Source organism: Passer montanus, unplaced genomic scaffold (genome assembly GCF_014805655.1).
Source record: "Passer montanus isolate IOZ18808 unplaced genomic scaffold, ASM1480565v1 scaffold50, whole genome shotgun sequence".
NCBI lineage: Eukaryota > Metazoa > Chordata > Aves > Passeriformes > Passeridae > Passer > Passer montanus.
In genome coordinates, this window is record NW_024369930.1 from 2703402 (window position 1) to 2718294 (window position 14893).

Genomic DNA, 14893 nt, shown 5'->3' on the forward strand with positions numbered 1-14893 from the left:
TTGTCTGCTTTAGTAGCCCAAGAAAAAAATATATAGAAAACTGATGTTCTGTTGTTTTTCAGAGAATACTGTAACGATGTAAAAAAATCAGAAAACAACACCGAATTCCTATTAAATCTCAATGAATTTATTGACAGAAATACTCCAACCAGTTCATCATGTAAGTACACTTCTCACCTCACTGAAATATTTCCTTAGGAAAACACCTACTTGTGGATGAGAATTCAGGCTCACATTTTGTGGGTTTGTTATTTTAAGTAGAAATGTATCTAGTGTTGGGATTTTCTGTTCATGGTAGAGAGTGTAAAATTAGTTTTCAAGTTCTGACATTATTTAAGAAAGTTTGTAGGGCATTATCTATCCTGTGTTTTCCATAATTCCTCTAACCATCTTGCTCAAGCATCAAATAATACTGGTTCATTTTAATACACTCCAAATATTTTTGAGTTTATATTTTCTTGCTTGAGTGTAGCAGCCAAAGTAGGTCTCAAACAGACTGAAAATCTGGTAATGAAATCTTCAACCTGCTTTCTTGTAATTTTATTCCAAAATAAGTAAAGAAGTCCAAGACCAAAATACCCAATAAGCAGAATAAAAGATAAGGAATTTATTTTGCTGGTTCACAAATTGGTTAAAGAGATTTCACTTGGGCTTGAATAGCTTAAGACCACAGATCCATGTAACTGCTGCAATGGTGAGCACTGGACTTTGGGAAGGGATTAATTCATCTTTTGAGATTGAGCCTTAACCTCTGTTTAGAATAAATGAAGAGTTATTACCATCAGTAAGGTGCTAATGCTTTGTTCTCCAGAAAATATCAGTGTTTGGAATTGGTTTGATACATACACACCTGTTTATCATTATTAATAATTTATAAATACTTGGAATAATATTTTTTTTCTTGCTTTGCTGAAGTCTTTTTAACATGTTGCTGTCATGGATAAGTGGCAATTCAGAAAGAATCTCTGTGCTAGACGATGTAACTGAAGGAATGTCCACTTAGATACGATATCTTCTCACAAAAGGATATTTTTGTGTGCATGTAGGGGTGTTTGGTGTTCTTTTAATAGAATAATCTTATTCATTGACACATTGCTGACTGACTGAAATTTTATTTGAATACCTTGACTCAGTCTTGGAAATGAAAACATTCACCTCCAGTGCTTAAAGCAATTAATGATAACTTAATAAAATTTAATAAGACATTAAAATTATGTAATATTTAAGCTAATATTGAGGACACTTTTAGTGATGTTGTAGTATACAATTGTGCTTAGTAAATACTTATTCCTAAATTTTATCCACTTATTGCTGTATTTCAGTTTGGAGAATGCATCAATTTTTTCCGTCTACTTTTTTCTTATTAATTAAGTTACTTTAAAAATAATCTTCTTAATAAATAAACATTATTAACAGTGTTAAAGGACTGAGTGGCCATAGAAATTGTCTCAGCTAAAATGCTTTTCAAAAGGAATAGCAAATAAAACCCCCACACTGAAATATTCTTCAGTAACTCTGCTAAAGTGTTACTGAAAAAGGTGGTTGAGAAGCACTGACTTCAAAGCATCTTTTCAAAGAAATTTACGCATGGCATCTCTGTCTAAGCTACTGATTCAAAATGAGTTTATTTCTTTGTATCCATATTCAGATGACAAATGTGTTTTATTTGGGGACCTGGGACTTAATTGATTTAAATATATTTATAATGTAGTTGAATTTCATTAGGAATTGTTGTTTCCTTGCATCTGTTGAGATAAAAAGTGTTTTAATGAACACATGCTTTAAAAAAAGGTTAATTTGCAGTTTTAGGGGCTTTGCAAACCTGTGGCCTATACCTTTATCACCTTCCTTATTCCTGTGACACAAACACACATTTTTAGGATACGAAGGAAATGTTTAAGTGAACTCAGCAGTGTGAGAGCATTTGTCTGACTCTAATTACATGACATAATTTGAAGTTAGGCAGAATGTCTAATATTAAGACTACACCCACAATTTTTGTGGCTGGAGAATCTTGACAACTGAGATTTGCAATTTAGGCTTTTACTGAAACTCATCTCACATGGTTACAGATGACTTACATGTTAACTCTTTTGATAGGTAATACTGACATGATCATGAGACTTTTGCTGGATGCAGGATTTACAATTGAACTTGTCCAAAATTATTGGAGTAAATTGTCGCTGTAAGTATTCTTTTTATTTACTGTGATTTTTTTATGCATTTCAGAGTTTGAAAACAAAATCTTATACATCTGTGTGAATATACAGATATGCAGTTAATGTTACAGAGAATAGGTATTTATTTACAGTTATGCACTCTAATGGCAACTCTTGACATAGAAATTTGTGAGAATTTCAGTCAGTTTTCATTTTAAATCTTTTTATTTACAGCGATGGAGTTGTTGCACAATTTGTTGTTACAGATGGTGGAATTACTAGAGTGTTCCCCAAAAGGTAAGAATTATTACAAAATAATATAATATGATATTTTGATGCATGAAAGGGTGCACTGTTAAAGAGTGGCTTTATTGAATGAAAAACTACAGTCTTCTACGGTCTAATTTGTACTGATAGCTATGAAATTAATGGAATGTCTTGTTTTTCTTTGATTTTACCTGTGTCACTGCTTGAAACTAATCTGCCCAATTATTTTCATGACAGGCCCTTGTAATACAAGTTTCTAATCAGTGTAGAGTAGCAGCAAAACTATGCCTTTGTAGTAGCAGTGGGACCATGCTAATTCCTAATTACTCCCAAGCATTCAGTTGTTTGACAGACTGCAAATATTGGAAAGTAGTAGGTGATATATATATATTTTTAGACTAAAATGAGACTTAATGGTCCAGAGACTTCAAGAGAGAAAAATGTATCATTATCAGAGGACAAAAAGGGAATGTGACATGCAATAAACTATATACACCCCCATGAGTGACTGGGAATAGTGAGGGCACCAGTACAGATCTACTGGTAAATGGCAAATGTATCTATTTTCTTAGGTGTTTCCCCAAAATGTGAAAATGGAAATGAATTTTACTTCCCAAGTGAGTTTCTTTCCTATTTTGGGATATTCATGATATTAAATCTTTTAGGATTAAGCTCAAAGTATGGCATGTGCTGTAAAGGTTCCTTCAGATTTAAGCAGTGTTGCAGTTGTATTTGTCACAACAAATCTAAAAGTGATGAGACTAAATTAGTGGTTTTCCAAGAATACTATTTTTTTTCCCCAAAGTTTGTTTGTTTGGAGTTTTTCTAATGATTACACGTGTCTTTTAACCAGTGAAAATTGACAGTTCCTGAGGACTATAAGAAGGAATTTTCCAACTGTGAAACACTGAAAGAAAACAACACACAGCACAGATTTAATGAGACTCTAAAGTGACTTTTTTTGATCTGTATGTTTTTTTAATTTAGGGCAGGAGAAGATTGGTTGGAAAATGCTGAAACTTATGAAGTCAGCTTCTATAAGAGGAGTTTAGATAATGACAACTATATTTTCACAGCTCCATACTACAACAGTAAGTCATCACAGTTTAGAATTGTCAGAGCTATCTAGTTCAATATAAGTAGAGGTTTTCCATATCAGATGAACTCACTGACAAAAGATGCAAGCATGACACTTCATAGGGACAGAAATCTTGGGATAATATTCATTATTAAGGGAAAGATAGGAGGCACTAAACAAGGTCATCATAATTTGTCAACTACTCTGGTGGCCCTGTGTGCTCAGAATTAACCTAAGTGAAAACATCCAGAGTACTGGTGTTCATTCAGTGTATTGAAACACTGCTTTACAGAGATACTTCAGCAGAATTATTTTAACATAAAGTGAAATAAAATTGCACTCAGAGACAATTACACTACCTAAAGTCCAAACAGAGATGAGTTCTGTATACTGTCTCAGCACCCCCAGCACTTGGGGGACTTGGGGGGACCAAGCATAAGGGTCCAGCGTCCATAACTTCATCCACTGCACCACTAGTTAGTTCAAACTTTGCTTTTGAATTCTATTTACAATTGCACTTGTTCACCAAAAACAGTTAGTCTAAGATATTGTGACATTTAAAACCTATATGAGCACAATAGCAAGCTTATTGATGTGAGAAACATTAATCTTCTCAAGTTTGTCGAAAAACAGATGTGCCCACAAATCTCTTACTCCTTTCGTAAACTTATGGTATCCAACACTTCACTGCTGTTTTTTCATAATTATTTATTTTTCTCAGTAAAATGTAAAGATGTTAATTAGTAAAATTCCCTGAAGCCTTTGCTGCTCTTCAAATAGCTCCAGGGAATCTATTTTTAACTTGCCTTTTCATGTTAAGCAATGTTGAAAACAGTTTAAGTCTGTCAGAGCAGAAATTGTACATTAGTGAGTCGTGTCAGTATGTCCTGCATTGAAAAATACACAGACATCAGGATAAAATCTTTGGTTCTGATCCTGGTTTTAACAGAGTTGCTGACATGTGTACAAGTATTCATGGCTCTGTTTGCAGAAGAAAATGCTATAGTTAACTTTATGAAGCATTAAAAAAGAACAAAAAGAAGAAAAGTAAGCACAAATATTTCTTAGTCATGCCAGTGTTTGTGATCTAAGGAGATAAATGTGTACTGCACCTGGGTCAGTGCTTTTGGACAAGGATTTTTTTAAATCATTCTGGTATTTCAATAATAATAGATTTTAGTTTCAGAGGAAGAGGTCCTCATGTCACCCTAACTTCTTTTTCTATTTTTTTTTTCTCTTCTATACTGTCAGAAAGTGGTGCCAATAGCTATGAATCAGGTATTATGGTAAGCAAGGCTGTGGAAATACAAGTTGATGGGAAACTTCTGAAGCCAGCAGGTAAGATAGAGTGGTACTGAAACTCGAAATACTTTATTTATTTGGTTGTTGCTCAATAGCCAATTGGAAATTTAATTGAGATTTCAAAGGAACTTCACTCTATAATAACATTATTTTCTCTGAGACAGTTTTAATCTTGCTAGTGGAAATCTGTTTGCATTTGAGTAAGAGTGTTTAATTTATTAGTCTCATGAATGATGTTGATGATCGGACAACTGAACAAAAATCGTATTTCATCCTTCTCCACTTCAGTGATTTAGATGTCTTTATAATTTCTCCCCCTTTTTTAGAATTATACAGTTACCTTTTTTTTCCCCTCATTTAACTAAAAAATAACTTTCATGTATTTCTTGTTAGTTGTTGGAATAAAAATTGATGCAACCAGCTGGATGGAAAATTTCACAAAAACTACAATCAAGAGCCTGGTAAGCAATTGACCAAGTCTTTTTTGAACTTTATTTGCATTTCTCAAAGCTTCAGATGCAAATAGGTTTACTGTCTCTTTGTGCCAGAGTCACACTGATGCATAGTTGCCAAGTAGTTGTGGTATTTAAATCATCCAAATGCACAAAATAAATCTATGTTGAAATAGGCTGTATTTTGTACGTGTCTTGCTTTCATAATTATAAGACATGGATAGAGACAAAGAAAAATTACATATTCTAGCTAGTATTAAGACTATGCCATAGCAGTGAATAAAACTGTAAAACAATTGATTAATCTTCTTTTATTTAATATCCAGGATGGGTAAGCAGTGAACAGTGAGGATTTATATTTCAACTGACATCACAGTATTTTAGCAGAACTTAATGAAATATGTGCTTAACCATTTCATTCCGTACATCTAATGTGTAATACATCTGAGGTGTAAATGGGAAGGAGGAAAGGTTAAATAAAAAGAAAATATGGAATTGATAGTGAATTGTGGAAGAAAGGGTACAAAATGAAGAAACTTAAAGAACACAAGTTTCTTACTGGGTCAGGCAATGTTGCTTGGTTGGTTGTATGTTCAGGGAATCAGTAAGAGAGTCTGGCTGGTTTGGGTATGGGGCTGCAGTTCAATGGGGAGGCAAATGCATTGCCTAAGTGTCAGAACAGTTAAGGACAAAAATGCATAAGTGAAAGATGGAAAGTAGAATGAATATTTCGGAAAGAATCCTGATGACTCCTGCATCACCTGGTAGCTGTTTTGCTGAGGACACAATGCAAGGACACAGCTGCGTGTGTATGTGTACACATACTACATACTGCAAGAACATGAAAAAACCCATTAGGAATCAAAGCCATAAAAGCCAGCTGGGTTGATGGACTTCCTTTATCACACAAGGTTCCCATGCTTTGAAGCTTTTCTTGGTCAAAGAAGACATTTTTGAAGGCTTTCTTTCCAAACTCCAAACACATGGGAACGCTCCTATTCTTTCTGGTTTACTTTATGTTCACATCACTGACATTCTGGCAAGTACTCCAAACTATTTATGTATACTCAGCATAGTGTTAAAGGGTATCAGATTCTTTGAGAAGGGCAGTCAAGATTGTGCTATTGATAATTACAGAATACAGGTTGTTAAGAGAGATATTTCTGATAAATGACACACACTCAAAATTGAAGTTTATATAGAGATATTGAAAATAGAATCATTTTTTCTTGTCTTGAATGATTAATATAACTTCAAAATACAGTTTATTTTGTAACATTTTTATGAAGATTACCATATTTCTGGTTTTTTTAGTGCAACAGTGAAATCTGTGGCTGTGAAAGAAATAGCATGGTAAGAAAATGTTCAATTTATGAATATCTGCCAGAGTATTGAAATTCAGTATTCTCTAGATCTAAAACAGATTCTATTACTATTATTTTAGTGGTAATTCCACAGAAAACAGAACTTAGTTGTTTACGTCTTGAGAAAGATGAAGGTTAGGAGGGGAAGGGGGGAAAGAGGGCATAAAATCAATAAAATCAGGTGAAGTGGTTATGGTGATGAAGTTATGAGAACAAGTGTAAACAAAAATATACAGGAAAAGCAATAGAGAATGATGTCAAGAAAAATGTGATAAAAATATAACAATAATTTGCAAAACAAGAGACAAATCCTGAGGGGGAAAAAATAAGATAATAACTTCTAAAAATACTAAAAAAAAAAAAAAGAGCAACTCAGAGAAGGGTAACTGCAAAATTTAGAATCACCAAAGTCCATAATGTGCCTTTCCACAGCCACTGGTTCCCAGCACATTCAGGATCAGGGGATCCCATAGCTCTACTGGCACTCAGAAGAGCCCAGATCCAGGGACTGTCACCATATCAGGTTCTGCCATGTGCTTAAAAGCTTTTCTGTGCTCAGGTCTTCTGAGTGTTTTGAGGAATGTGAAGAACATTAAATGCAAGAATTACAGCAGAAAGGGTACTGTGGGGAGTTATCTATTTGACCTCACTGCTATCTCTCCAATCTCTGGCTGCAAGAATCTTTTACAAAGTGCAAAGCATATGGAATCAGTGGGTTTCCCATTCCTGCACCTGACACCTGGAATAATCCCACTACAGTCCTTGACAAGTGAAAATAATCACACCTAGCAAGCTGGGAGCCTGCCCTTAAGATTTTTATCATTGAAAGCTGCGAATGGAAAAGTACTTTAAATATGGCTGAAGCACATGAGAAGTTGTAGCCCCTTATTATGAACTGAGTTCCAGTTATAATCAGATTTAATAAGGATATAGCACTCTTGGAACTAACAAAGTATTGAGCAAATAAGAATTTGCAAAACAACTTTTATGAAATTAAGCCACAAATAAGCCTTTGATCTGTTCAAACTTTTATTATACAGATAATACTAATTATTATAACTTAAAATTGGCCTTTGGCTATTGGTTTGTGATTTGAAGATACTCTGATGTCTTGGAAAAAAAAAAGTAGCTTCTTACAGAGTGTTCTATTGACAAATCATTCCTGTAAACATATTTCACTTTCTTACAATAGCATGTAGACTGCGTTATCCTTGATGATGGTGGATTTCTTTTGATGTCCAATCGAGATGAATATACACAACAGGTATGTATATTCTTTAAGAACAGAACATGAAAACCAATAGGAAGTTAAAAGAGAAAAAAGAAAAGCATTTAACTGTCAGCTTAATCTAAAGATTTCTGAATCACAAAAATACTGCCAGATTAGAAATTCTAGGGGATTTGTTAGTGTTTTTTAGTTTTCTTTATAGATGAAGATGCCAAACTTGCTGCCAAGTTTCATTCTTTGTGCTTTGCCATTAGGCTGGTAGGCTGCCAATGGACTTAAGAGGATGAGGCCAAAAGTACGTTATCCACACACCTTCTTTCTCATATTCTTCTTGCTCTTCCCCAGGCAGGGTCTCATTGATGCTACATTTACCAGTTACTGTCTAAATGGGGAATTTAGAACTGTGCACTTTGTTATGAGAAAAATAATTGGAAATGTTTTACCATATCTCTCTGTATTTCCCCCATCAGATTGGAAGATTCTTTGGTGAAATTGATCCTGGCCTGATGCGAAACCTGATTAACATGTCCCTGTATGCCTTTAACAAGTCTTATGACTATCAGTCAGTCTGTGATCCCGAAGAAGAACCAAAGCAAGGAGCTGGACTTCGTTCTGCTTATGTGGTCAGTAGTCCCATGTGCGGTAGCTGACAATCCATTGAAAGTCTGCACATGTTTATGCAAATAAAATTACCTCTTACTTTTTTTTATTTTCTCCAGCCTACAATAACAGATATTTTGCAGCTTGGATGGTGGGCTTCAGCAGCAGCCTGGTAAGTATGAGTGTGTAGGAAATCTCTATCCAAATTCTAATTATTCAGTGGGCTGAAACTTTATTTGACTTGGATTTTTTTCCTCCATAAAAGTTCTCTGGACCCTTTGTTTCTGCAGTTTCTCATAATGAAAATTCTTAGCTATGTCTCAAACATGAATGTTTTGTCAACAGTTCAATTAAAAACTGCTCTTGACAGGTTTTGTGATTGTGCGTTCTGACTACAAAATCAGCTTCAGGAAGCAGAGTTTGGATTAATGGTCTAGGTATGATGGGCAATTGTGAAGTCTAAATTATCACATTTTGAATTATTGATCACTTGGTTTCCTATTTCAGTATATCATCCTTGCCTTTTTCTAGTAAGAAGTCCTAAGAAAATCAATGTTCACTTTTCAGTGAATCATTTTACAAAACACATGAATCATAGAATCATTTGGGTTGGAAAAGAGTCTTTAATAGTCATTGAGTCCAACTTTCCATGCAATGAGCAGGCCCATCTTCAACTAGATCAGGTTGCTCAGAGCCCCATCTCACCTGACCTTGAATGTTGCCAGGGATGAGACATCTCCACCTCTATATGAAACCTGTGCCAGTGTTTCACCATTGTTATTGTAAAAAAAAATCTTCCTTCCATCTAGTCTGAATCTTTCCTCTTCTTTTAGTTTAAAACTATCACCCCTCATCCTACTGGAACAGGTCCTGCTATAGTTTGTCTTCATCTCTCTTAAAAGCCCCCTTTAAGTACTGAAAGGCCACAATAAGGTCTCCCGGGAGCCTCATTTTATTCAACTGAACCCCAGCTCTCTCAGCCTTTCCTTACAGCAAAAGCACTCCATTCCTCTGATCATTTTTGTGGCCTTTGTCTGCAGCCACTTACAGGCCCATGTTTTTCTGTGCTGAGGACTGCAGAGCTGACACAGTGCTCAGGTGGGGTATTTTACCTTTTTCAGAGCCATGTTGATTGACACTCATATCAGCTACTTCCCTCAGCTCCTTCCTTATGGGGATAAGTGTCATTGATGTGGCGCTTTTGCTGTGGTGTAAATTGCACCCTTGTTGACTGGTCCTTTTCTAAAGATTCATTATATACTTTTCCCTAATAATAATTACCAAACTGCAATAAATTAGCTCCTTTACAAAGTTAAGAGTTAAAATATGTAGCTGCTGAAAAATGCTATAGTAATTTTCTCACAGAAGCACTATGAAGACAGTATGTTGTATTTTATTGTTCATTACATTTAGTGAACAGGAAGAAAAATAATCTTGGTTTTCTTGGACAACAGCAAGATTCAAAAATTGGAGATGGGCAATAATCCAGAACAGAAACTTGAGTTCTTTTACACAGAGAAACTTCAGTTTATCAGTGTTCAAATCAGACTCAGCAGTCTGGTCTCAATTTAGACCTGAGGTTTATTTTGTGTGATGCTTAACTTGAAAGCACAACATTAAAGTACTTTACTATGGCCATGTTTTTAATGGAATCTAGGTCAGAAGCAGGCAGAGAAGGCCATTAAGCAAGCAAAGTGAAAAGAGATGGCCAAAAATGGATTCAGTGAGGCACCTAGCAAAAGCAAGTACAGGGAAATAAGAGAAACCAGGTTATTAAAGAAAGCTATAGTGTTTCAGGCAAAAAATGTGGAATAAAGGTGTGAGCTATCATTTTTAAAATTTATATGGCATACATCAGCATTTGGTTAAGACAGTACGTGTCCTTTCTCCTTCATGCTCCTTTAAGTCAGGAGATTTAGGAGTTTTCCCAGGCTGCCTTTTTTGTTCAGTTCCCTGTAAATTCTGAGGTAAGCCATTACAAAGGATTACTATTTTTCAGCAAATTGCATCACCATTGAATAGAATCAGGTCTCTCCTGATCCATAACTGCTCTGTGCTGTCCCTCTGATGATTCAAGGCACACAGTCGTGGATGTGAATCCAGAACTCCTTCAGGGAATGCCTCCATGGGGAAGGTGACGGGCATATTCAGCTTCTTTACACAGGAATCTCACTAGAAAAGCAGAAAAAAACTTTCAGGTTGAAAGAAGTTACTCAGTCCCTTCTCTCTGCAGAACAAGTATTAGAACAGAATGAGATGAGATTAGGTCATATTTGTGGGTAGAAGCAAGCCTAAAACTTGACAGCTGGAAAATACAGCTTAGGAAAGTTAAGGAGAAGCAGGGAGTCAGAGAATATACCTGTTGCACTTCCTGTTTTGACAGGCTGGTAGAGGAGAAAGGGTCTGTGTGTGTGGCAAGCTGATACCTACTTTAAGTAAATAAAATTGGGAAAAATGCCATCATAAGTGAAGGAAAAAATAAATAGAGCTCTTTTTAAGCTTAAGTATTTTGGCAGCATATATAGAAAGAAAATGTAGTCCATGGCTCATGAGCAAGAACAGAGATGATTTTAAAAGTCAACTGTTACAGTAATGCTTTTTTAAAATATAGTATTCCAGTGTTGATCTCCTTCTCAGAGATTTAATGAACCTTAATGAGTGTAAAGTATCTAATTCAGGAGCATGTTCCTTGGGTGTGTTAAAAAGGAGTTCCAGTTGGTTGAAGTTGTAGAGAAACACCAACATGCCTCTTCCACCTCCAACAGATGTATAAAATGGGGGCAGGGATGGTGTGATAACATTTCCATTATGTGACTTGTGGGCACACATTACAGCAAATCTGTACAGTAAAATAAAAGATTAGTGTGAAAGACCTGTGAAAATGTGGGAAAAGAAAACCAGAGTCACACTGGAAGGTTTAAAGAAACACAGCTTTGATGACTGAAAAAAGCACAAAAAATATTGTTAATTACTTATATTTGAGTATTTTTAAGTATCCATTAAAATAAAAAGAAGAAAAAGAGCCTTTGAAAATAAATGTATTTGTCTTTCTGTGTTCAGGTCTATCTTACAGCAGCTGTTTTTGAGCTTGACTTTTCCACGGTTCCTTGAAGCAGGTAAGTCAAAAGGATATTAAAGAGTCATCTTTGAGTGAAGTAGAAGGTAAGAATCTAGGCCAGGGGACATATTTGGGTCTCCCCATTATGTCTGTGACTTAAAAATGTCATTTGTTTATTTGTTTATTCATTTATTTATTTATTTTATATCAGCTGATATGGAAGATGATGATTTCGGTGCTGCCCTGCCTAAAACAAGCTGTATCACTGAGCAAACTCAATATTTCTTTGAAAACAATGATAAATCCTTTGGTGGGATTGTAGACTGTATAAACTGCTCCAGGTAAAATTTCTTCAATATAAGTAATAACTTCGGGATTTTATTTATTTTGCAAAATATAAGGACACTATTATAAGAAGCAAAAATATATTTTGGCTAAAATTCACCAAACTTACATAAGCAGGACAAAGAATAGAGGCAGGTAAATTGCATTCTCTTTTTATTTGTTTAGAATTAATTTTAATTTTAAAGAATTATAGAAATGCTTTAGTCAGTTTTTTGTGTTATAGTCTGTGCTCCATGAAAATTGTATTTTTATCTTTGTCCCAATTTGTTTTCTTTTAATTTATTATGTCAACTTAAAAAGCATTCTGCAGTATCCCAAGGGATATGATCTTCTCTAATCTGGTTATGTATCAGAATTTTGACTGTCAAGAAGATTATGCAATTTGTCTTCTAATTTATCTTCTAGTTGATAGTGCTCATTATTAAGTCCTATAAAGCAAAAGAAGGTATTATATTTTTTATTAAAAAAATTGCTCTCCAAACACCATAAGGAGGCCTCTTGGAGATGATATTTAATAATATGTGAAAAAATTGTATACTTCAGAAAGATAGCATCTTGGATCTAGATTTCTGTTTCATACAAGAACCTGCTGGGGTTTTTCATACATTTTGAGCTTCTGAAAACATCTTAGAAATTAGAATTAATAGCCAGATTTCAAACAAAAAAAGATAATATTGCAAGCCAGGAAAGAAAGAAAGAGAGCTTTGGAGAATGCTGAAGACAGCCAAAACACGCAGACATTTTGTAAACTTCTGTACTTCCTCCTCCATGATCCTAGCATGTATGGGGTTTATTAATAAACTGAAAACGACCCTACTACCTTAAATACCTTTTGCAGAATTATGTGGGCATAAAAATACAACAAATACGCGACATGCATACTCCATGCTTTTCCCTCACCCTTCTTACAGACAGGTTTATGTTTTGGGGTTTTGTTTGTTTGTTTTTGTGGTTGGGGGTTTTTTTCTGTTAATTGATGCTGAACTGATGTTATTTCTCAGTACAGCTACTGTGGTAGCAGTACAGAGCTAACTATTAACTCAGTTAGAGTAATTTTATGCTCTTTTCCATTTTTTCCACTAAGTCTAGTTGAAAAAGGATACGATGGAAATGTCAAAAAGATTACAAAATTTATTATAAATCTTTCTTACTGTTTGTTAATAAAAAAGATAAACAGTAGCAAGCAGACGAAATCGGTGAAACTGGATTATTTTATTCCAATACTGTGAGTCCTTCTCAAATACAATTTTCCTTACTTCATTTAAACATAGTTTTTTGTTGACTTTTTTTTCCAGACTTTATCATGCAGAGAAGATTTCAAACACCAATCTAGTGTTCATTATTAGTGACAGCCAACTGCTGTGCCGTTCTTGTGACCCAAAGCCACTGATGCAAGCAGAGAAGCCGGGTATCCTTTAAAAATCATGTTATTTAGTTGTGTGGATTGATTTTTGGCTATGGGATACTGCAATCTATTTGGGGAGAAATGGCCCACTTATCTACATTATTACTGTGGTTGCCATTGGAATACTTGAAGTAGCAGGTATTTGTGGGTGTTATCACAAATCATGTGAAGCAGCAGTCATTGAGGTAGAGAGCAAAGCTGTTATTTGTGAGAATTTAGACAGAAATTGGCTCACAGGAATTTAATGAAGTTTTAAAAAAGCAGATACCAAATCTTGGGCCCAGGACAGAATAATTGCTCAGCTGGGCAGGCTAGGGACAGAGTGACAGAAATATTTGCAGGAAAAAGCTGGAGGTTCATGGTGGGCATGAAGTTGACCCTGAGTTGGCACTGCACCTTGCAGACATGTGGGCTGGTCACATCCCAGGCTATGACAGCAACAGTGTAGTCGGTAGACTGTGAGAACTGATCCATCCCAACTCTTCAGCACTGGTGAGACCACGTCTGGAGTTCTGTGTGCTTCTCAGGACCATACTGGCATACAGGAGGGAGTCTAGTGTAGGGCCACCAAAGAGGTTGGCATCTGAGATGACAAGCAAGGAAAGCCTGAGTGTGCTGGGTTTGTTCAGCCTTTAGAAAAGACAAAGGTATGTCAGTCTAGAGAAATAACAAATAAAAAGGCCAGGATAGGAGTGTTGGGTCATGAAAAGTTGAGATGCTGCATGCTGGTTAGTTGATGAAGGCACTTTAGTGTGTGCCAGTGTCAAAGACGAGCTTGCTTCTTGTGGTAACTGCATCAACAATCAAAGGCTAGAGTTCATCCAGCTGCACAGAATTTCTTCAGAGCTGGCTGGAGACATAGGTGGCTTACATGCTAGGCAGAGTTCTTGCAACACAAGCATTGAAGTTAAAAGCATATGTGAAAGTCAGTTTTAATTTACAACCACTTTCATGCCAGTCTCTCTGTTTTAGCCTGTTCACTGCAGTAGATACCTGTAGGTGATGGTGATGGAAATATATAAAACCAATATACATATTCTAGGTCAGGAGAAAGTCACCTCTGCCATTCTCTTCTACGTAGGCTTGAGGACAGAGTGCCAGAAGTGGTAAATCAAACCATAATTTGGATTACTGTGACAGAACAAGGAAAACAATTAGTAATACCTCCGTCCACATCAGGAAGTTAGTTGAGACAGCCTCTCCCACTCCTGAAAGAAAAGCAGATGGTGATACAGATGACTGTGTTTCTTTGGCACAAGCAATGCATTCATTGCCACATTAATAAAACTGGAATTCCATCTACGCTTGGGCTGAAAAGGAAGTTACATTGGGGTGTCATCACAGAACTATGTAAACTTAGCCTAATATTCTAATTGGCTTCAGTCCATTACAGTTTGATAAACTGTTTCCACTGTCTGAATTTATGGACAGCACTCACTATAGAAAATGAAGCATGATGGATGGGAAAGGGCACATGATTTGCATTTCCCTGTGGAGCCCAAAACTACTAGAAAGAAGTAAATTACCTAAAGTGGCATTCAGAACAGCTGGGGGCAGAGGTGGGGGGGGTTCCTTTATATTGACTAAAGGAACTATTTTATTTTTGTTCAGCTATGCAGTACTAAGCTATTCAAC

At 35.7% G+C, this 14893-nt stretch overlaps 1 protein-coding gene across 2 annotated transcripts in view; it reads left to right on the forward strand.

Annotated features, from left to right (window-relative positions):
* The window catches only part of CACNA2D1 (calcium voltage-gated channel auxiliary subunit alpha2delta 1), a 368301-nt gene that overhangs the window by 339664 nt on the left and 13744 nt on the right, over positions 1 to 14893 (forward strand). For both annotated transcript variants that reach the window (XM_039723786.1, XM_039723787.1), the window contains 13 exons: positions 63 to 160; positions 2101 to 2185; positions 2394 to 2456; positions 3414 to 3517; positions 4756 to 4842; positions 5200 to 5267; positions 6573 to 6611; positions 7815 to 7886; positions 8321 to 8473; positions 8570 to 8622; positions 11511 to 11566; positions 11720 to 11849; positions 13149 to 13261. In XM_039723786.1, coding sequence (XP_039579720.1) covers positions 63 to 160; positions 2101 to 2185; positions 2394 to 2456; positions 3414 to 3517; positions 4756 to 4842; positions 5200 to 5267; positions 6573 to 6611; positions 7815 to 7886; positions 8321 to 8473; positions 8570 to 8622; positions 11511 to 11566; positions 11720 to 11849; positions 13149 to 13261 — 1121 coding nt within the window. The remainder of the gene's footprint in view (positions 1 to 62; positions 161 to 2100; positions 2186 to 2393; positions 2457 to 3413; positions 3518 to 4755; positions 4843 to 5199; positions 5268 to 6572; positions 6612 to 7814; positions 7887 to 8320; positions 8474 to 8569; positions 8623 to 11510; positions 11567 to 11719; positions 11850 to 13148; positions 13262 to 14893) is intronic.